The sequence below is a fragment of the Loxodonta africana genome, chromosome 10 (assembly GCF_030014295.1).
Source record: "Loxodonta africana isolate mLoxAfr1 chromosome 10, mLoxAfr1.hap2, whole genome shotgun sequence".
Lineage (NCBI taxonomy): Eukaryota > Metazoa > Chordata > Mammalia > Proboscidea > Elephantidae > Loxodonta > Loxodonta africana.
Genome location: NC_087351.1, coordinates 25,629,107 through 25,636,302, shown reverse-complemented (window position 1 = coordinate 25,636,302; position 7,196 = coordinate 25,629,107). Strand labels below are relative to the sequence as shown.

At 38.4% G+C, this 7,196-nt stretch overlaps 1 protein-coding gene and 1 pseudogene across 1 annotated transcript; one reads left to right on the top strand and one right to left on the bottom strand.

Annotated features, from left to right (window-relative positions):
- Positions 1 to 273: 273 nt before the first annotated feature.
- LOC135232564 (nucleophosmin-like) lies at positions 274 to 2,502 on the bottom strand (annotated as a pseudogene).
- A 2,092-nt stretch (positions 2,503 to 4,594) lies between these two features.
- On the top strand, positions 4,595 to 5,551 carry LOC100661415 (olfactory receptor 4Q3-like). Its single transcript, XM_010602761.2, has one exon. The coding sequence runs from the start codon at positions 4,610 to 4,612 to the stop codon at positions 5,549 to 5,551; it is 942 nt and encodes a 313-aa protein (XP_010601063.2). The 5' UTR covers positions 4,595 to 4,609.
- The last annotated feature ends 1,645 nt before the right edge of the window (positions 5,552 to 7,196 follow it).

Below are 7,196 nucleotides of genomic sequence, written 5' to 3'. Positions count from 1 at the left end.
CTGTTTTCATTATTCACAGTAATAGGCTGAGCTTCTTATTGTAATTAGAGACCTCAGGAAAATAGAAGCTGGAAGAGCTCTTCACCAAATGTGGCAATTTTATTAACACCCAAAGTGAACTTTCTATCTTGGTTAGCATTATTTTTTCATATTATCTAAAGGGAGAAAATTCCTCAAGCTGGTAAGAAAATCCTAGAATAACTAGTATTCAGCCCTTACCTTGAATACAGTTCAAATAGCCAAGGTACAGACAGGGTGGTCTATTTTTTTTGTTGTTGTTGTTGTCATTTGTCTGATGTATTCAAATATTTATTGAGCACCTAGGGAGCTACATGGTCAAAAAGATAAATGCACAAGTACTAAGAGAGCAGAAACAGTTCACTAAATCACAGCAGTCAAAGGAAAGTCTTTAGGGAATCAAGAGTGAGATTCCTTCCAGCCTGCAACGGGGTGTGAGTGGGTGGTAAATCAAGAAAGGGGATTGAGATTAAAATAGAAGCCTTCAGTCCGGATTGTTCATGATACTCAGTATGGACTATATTTGTCTCTCCTTTTCCTCTCCTCAACATTGGGCTTAATTTACCAGTCATGCCCAGGACTGTTCAGTGTGGTTTTTCTACACTTGTTTGCATTTTTGCTTTAATGTCTTCTACAGAACTAGTTCCTTTTGGTGTTTTAGGGTTTTTTTTTTTTTCCCCTGTTTTTTGAAGGGTTCTTGACTTCATGATCTTGGTATTGACGGTTTTGAGTCTTTTCCAATCTAGTTAGATTTTTGTGCATTTTTGGCTGGATTATCCAGTATACATTTCTTCACTGGATACTTTTCTTCAGTTTCTTCATCATCAAAATCATCATCATCATCCATCATCATAGTCTCCATCAGCAGCAAGGTCCATTTTTTTCTGTGGGATCTTGTTACCACCTGCAGGGGCCGATGGCTTTCGTAATATACCTAAGAGTTTCACATCCTTATACTCTTCATCATCTGACTCTGCATCTTCCTCCACAGCTGCTAAGTGCTGTCCACTAATGTGCACAAGCGCTGAGCCAGACTTCAGCCTAAGGCTCAAGGTGGCGTGATTTCAAAGCCCCCAAGGGAGACTGTGGGCTGTACAGATATGTTTACAGTTGCCAATGTTACTTTAATGGCACAGCCTTCATAATTCATTGCCGTCTGCTTCAACAACGTGCAATTCACCTTTTGCACCAGCGCCTAAACTGACCGTTCTTAAGGATAACTGGTGTTCATTTTCATTACTATCCACCTTAAAGTGATAATCTTTGTTGGCCTTTTGTTTGTGACAAAAAGACAGTTTGGGAGCCTCAGGGGGTTCGTGTCCATCGAATCTTCCAAGGGGTGGTGGCAGGCACTTAGGTGGGAGAGGAGAATAGAGATAAACCACTACTGCTGTTAGAAACAGCCTCACGGGACACATTCACACCAGGCAGGTTGTCCATTTTATCTTACGAAAATATAAAGTTGTAATTACTATTAGCCAAAATCCTATTACAGCAACATCCTAGGAACTATTCAAAAATATTTATTGTACTGAAATTATCTGAAGTTAAATATCAATTTAAAGAGGTATGTCATAGACTAGGGCTTAAAAATATTTTGTTTTGTAATTTGCTTGTAATATATTTTACACATTCTCCTTTTATTCCATCTTTCTGATTTCTTACCTTGTCTGTTTTAATACAAATTTGCATTTCTCTGTATCTATTCTGTGTAAATAACAAGTGTACAATACAAATGACTGCCCTTCAAATATTAACTCTTCACTTTAAGAACTCGTGATTTCTCGAGCATATTCTAAGACTAAATTACAGAGCCCTTTGGATTCTGCTTTTCAGAAACTGCTTTTCAATATTTTTATAACTTTGGTTGTTCTTTCTCAGACTCTTTCCAGTTTTCCCAAAATGATGTTGGAAATTAGATCCAGAATATTAGTGAGAGTTTGACCCCTGTTAATCAGACAATTTAGATAATAACTGGAAAGAAGATCAGAATGTCACATCCACATGAAAATTCACAATCTTTGGTATACTCAAGGAAGACTGGAAATTTTTAAATAGAGCAGAACTCAAGTAGGGCTGTAAGTGTGATAACACGTGACTTCCCATCCAGGATTTTTCACTTTGTTTTGTGTTCTAACTGATTCTAGAGGGCAAAGTGATTCCTTCCATTAATTTTTAGTCTATAGATTCAGAGGCACCAGTGCACCTGCTCTATAGGCAGGTGAAGAGGATGGACACATATGTGGTGTGAGAAACGCATCCAAAATTCTCCAGGCCCCAAATCTCTCTGCCACTTGAAATGATATCCTAGAGAGATCTCTTGGCATTGTTTTTTTTTTTTTTTTTTTTAAATCCAGGTACCTTTCTGCATTCTCTGTGTAAATCCCTGACACCCTAGTATGAATTATTTTATCAGATACTCTTCTGTGGATGACTTGAGAATAGGTAAATGGGGCAGACAAAACAAATTTTGTCTCACTTCATATTTTGTCTAGAGCTTGTTTTAGACAACAAATACCCTAATCTAGACAGAGGAGAACCTGCTAATTCTTAATCACTTCAATGGAAAAAAAATGTATCACTGCTCTCTAATTTTTTATTTGTGATCCAGGATATTCCCATTCAATGCTGAGGGTGAATGTATGGCTGGAGAAAGATGACTGTTTTAATGTATTATTTATTTCTCTTAAAGTATGCTAGTGGTTGTTGAAAATCCAGAAGCACATAATTCTGATCCTCTTATTATCCTTCCCTATAACTGGGTCATGGTAGGCTGTTTTGTACATGTTTCAGTAGCATGGGATGTTGCCCATCATCTCTTCTCTTGGTGAGTAGTATGTTCCAGCCACTGTCCTACTTACACTGAGTCTGATGGTTCCCTCAACTTTCAAGGTAAAGATTTTATTTCTTCTTACCCAATCTTTACAAACTTCCCCAATGCGTGACCTGGGATAATAAAGATGCAAGCTTCTTTTTAATACTTCCTATGTGATTCAAGTTTTCTAGTATATACATTTGTAATAACTGCTAACATCTGGGGAACCCTGGTGGCGTCGTGGTTAAGTGCTATGGCTGCTAACCAAAGGGTCGGCAGTTCGAATCTGCCAGGCGCTCCTTGGAAACTCTATGGGGCAGTTCTACTCTGTCCTATAAGGTTGCTATGAGTCGGAATTGACTCGACGGCCCTGGGTTTGGTTTGGTTTGGTTTTGGTTTAGTAACATTTGTACGAAATACCACTTTGTAATTTACAAAGTATTCTTCATTTAATATGATAGATACTTGAGCTCCTACGATGCAGTAAAGAAGCCCTTGTGGTGCAGTGGTTGAGCACTGAGCTATTAATTGAAAGGTCAGTGATTTGAACCCACCTTCTGCTCGTGGGAGAAAGATGTGGCAGTTGGCTTCTGTAAAGACGACAGCTTTGGAAATCCTGTGAGATGGTTCTATAGGGTCACTATGAGTTGGAATCAACTCAATGGCAAAGGTGAGCTATACAGTAGACATTGTAATGGAGTACAAAGATGAGTAAGAAATATACCCTCACCTTGAGAAACTTAGTCAATTATTTTTTGTGGTGCTCATAGACATATTACATTTGACTCTCAAAATGACCTTGTGAGACATTATTATCCCTGCATTAAATCGAATCAAGGCTTCAAAACAGTTCTTCCTGGTTCAGTCATGGCCATGAAAATGAAACCAGAACAGACCTGAATTTTTAAAAATTTGGGTGAACTGGAACAGTAACCAGAATGAGAAAAATTATGGGTCAATCCCTGCTAGAAATCTAATCTCCCTCTTAGAAAACAAGGGTTGCATATGTGTTGCCTGTCAGATTTTGAGCACAGCTGGAAATAGTGGTGCCCCACTCAAAGATGGCTCTCAACTATACTGCTTTGAATGTGTGTTGCTCTCCACAGTGTTGGCAAATTCAGCTTCACACATCAGGGTTCCAAAAGGGCTCACTATATCTCTTCCAAGTCTCCCATTCCAGGGCTTTGACCCATAATTTTTCTTTTCCAGAGTACCCAAACCAGAAAAATTCAGGTCTGTTCCAGTTTCGCTTTGTTGACCATGACTGAACCAGTTTGAACCAGTTAGAGGCCCTGGATTGAATAAACAAAGACTAAAACTCAGAACAGTTTAATCTCTTGCCAGAGGTCACTCCACTGGTGGGGAGTAGAGCAGAGAATTGACTCTGGGTATTTCATTCCAGTCCTTAAAGTATATTATTACATCTTTTTTTTTTTTTCTCTATTTAAAAAGTAGAATAATCCACTTGCTGTAATCACCTTCATGTCTAGATTATTGTCTCCCTTCACAGTTGTTGAAAATATAATTAAAAAGCATTACAGAACTAGGATTGGAAGAGATAAAAAAATTCTTGTTATATCTGTACAGGAGTGTACATTTTCTACCTTTCAGAAGTTAAGTTCTTTTCATCTTGGAATATGATTCTATAAATGCCCAATATCAAAATCTGATAACACAGATATATATATTTTGCCTTTTGTCTTACATAAGACTCTCGTTCCAATATAATTCTTTTTTTTTTTTTTCATTTCTAGGTCACTTGGTATTCTTGGCTTGATGAAAAATGGAAATGATTCGAAGGTGTCAGAATTTGTTCTCCTGGGTCTGTCATCCTCTTGGGAGCTGCAACTATTTCTCTTCTCACTATTTCTGATGTTTTACATGGCTATTGTCCTGAGAAATCTATTGATAGTGGTGACAGTGTGGGCTGATGCCCATCTGTTCCAATCTCCCATGTACTATTTTTTGGGCCATCTCTCCTTCATTGACTTATGTCTGAGCTGTGTTACTGTGCCTAAGATGTTAGGAGATTTCCTAAGACAGGCCAAAACCATCTCTTTTTCAGGGTGCCTGGCCCAGATCTACTTCCTCCACTTTCTGGGAGCCAGTGAGATGTTTCTGCTGACAGTCATGGCCTATGATAGGTATGTTGCCACCTGTAATCCTTTGCACTACGTGACTGCCATGAACCGCCAGCTATGCCTTTGGTTGGCTTCTGCTTGCTTGTGTGGTGGCTTCATCCATTCCATCACACAGGTAGTACTGGTCATCCAGCTGCCCTTCTGTGGTCCCAATGAACTGGACAACTTCTACTGTGATGTCCCACAGGTCATCAAACTGGCCTGCATGAACAGCTATGTAGTAGAGGTGCTGATGGTCTCCAACAGTGGTTTGCTATCTCTCATCTGCTTCTTGGTCTTGTTATTCTCCTATGCTGTCATCCTGATGACCCTGAGGACTTGCTTCTGCCAGGGCCAGAGCAAGGCACTTTCTACCTGTGCCTCTCACCTAACAGTGGTCAGTCTGATCTTTGTGCCGTGTGTATTCATTTACTTGAGACCTTTCTGCAGTTTCTCCGTGGATAAGGTATTTGCTATATTTTATACAGTGATCACACCTGTGTTGAACCCCCTCATCTACACACTTAGAAATACTGATATGAAAACAGCTATGCAGAAGCTGAGAAAAAAAGCACATGGCATTCTGCTGCTTTGTTGAAGGATAAACAAGAAGAGACGACTTAGAAAGCATACTCTTTCTTGAGGTGCTCTTAACTCATCCCGTACCAGAGAATAAATGAATGAATAAAAACCAATTTGGTGACTTTGGGATAAAAGAGAAGATGGCATAAAAATTACAACACACTGCTCTAGAGTATAACTGGGAAGCATAGGTGGCTTTTTTTGGGTGCTACATATTAAGCAGGGAACTCAGGACCACATACTGGACTATGAATGTTAAGAGGCATTATTGAGTGCTAGGGTCAGAGGTCACTTGAAATATCAATCCTTCTGTCCTTTTGTCTATACATTGGCTCTATTTATTCAACTCATTTTACCTTTTTCAAATCAAAGAAGACATTCTACCTCCATGCAGGACTTACAGTCCTGCTTCTCTAAGGTTTAACAGTGCCTAAATGTCGGAACATTTCTTTCGGTGTCTCATCAGAGTTTCTTCTGGAGCTGTGTGAATTCCTTTTGCCCTGTTTCTAATCAACCCTGAAAACATCACTAATCACCCTATATTTTAATGTGCACCAAGGAATGGTGTTCTATATCATGCCAAATTTTAGAAATGCAGTTGAACAACTCACTTGTCTGAACATATGCTCTTAACCCAGTTTGCAAATGAGAGAAAGGAAGTCTGGGAGTCTTTGGGTGATAGAAGCTATTAGTATTCTGTTGTAGAGGCCTCTCTAGAGGACACATCATTTTTCATCTTGAGATTTTCCTTGGGTGAAATTTTAGTTGATAAACTGGCTCTTTGACTGCTCATAGTGTTTAAGAGTTTTGAGCTTTAAAAGAAAAGAGAAAGTAAAAAAAAAGCTATGGGCTTAATGTACTTATCCACCTGATCCCTGCCCTTTTAGTGCTTGTAGGTAGTTTTTACCACCGAGTCTCAAAAGTGCTTTGAGGAGTAGGTTACATTACTCAACCTCATTTTTATAAATGAACTCCAGGGTTATTAACTGACCTACCTAAGATGGCTTAGAAAAAGTGTAACCAACTAATGAAACTAGTAATTTTATAAAATTAATATCAAATTAATATTTTGCTGTCCAGAAAGAGTATTTATTTCCATTATCTGGTCTAATTCTTAATTTCTATGATATGTGTTTAGGAGCTTCAGAGCTAGAATATCTGAAAAACAAAAAAGTTACTTAAACGTTTATATTTAAGTTATCTATTTCTGACATACATACAGCTCCTACAACTTTTCATGGCTATAGATAGGTATTTGATTTACTAAATAAAAAGCTATCAACTTTTAGTGATATTTTTGTATTAAACATAAAAACCCATCACTGTTGAGTCGATTCCAACTCATAATGACCCTATAGGACAGAGTAGAACTGCCCCATAGAGTTTCCAAGTAGCAGCTAATGGATCAAACTGCTAGCCTTTTGGTTAGCAGCCAAGCTCCTGACCACTGTGCCACTAGGATTCCATTTTTATGTTAGCTCACTTTATTTCATAATCAGCTGTTATGGAGAGGAGTTTTTTGGTTAGCTAGCCAAAAATCAACCCTCAGCAAAAAAAAAAAAAATCTAAAACTCCAGTATTAGTAGGATTTACTGGGTAATTTGCAATATCCCAGATCATGTAAGAGCTTTCCTTATGTTGGAACAAGGATTGAATTTTCA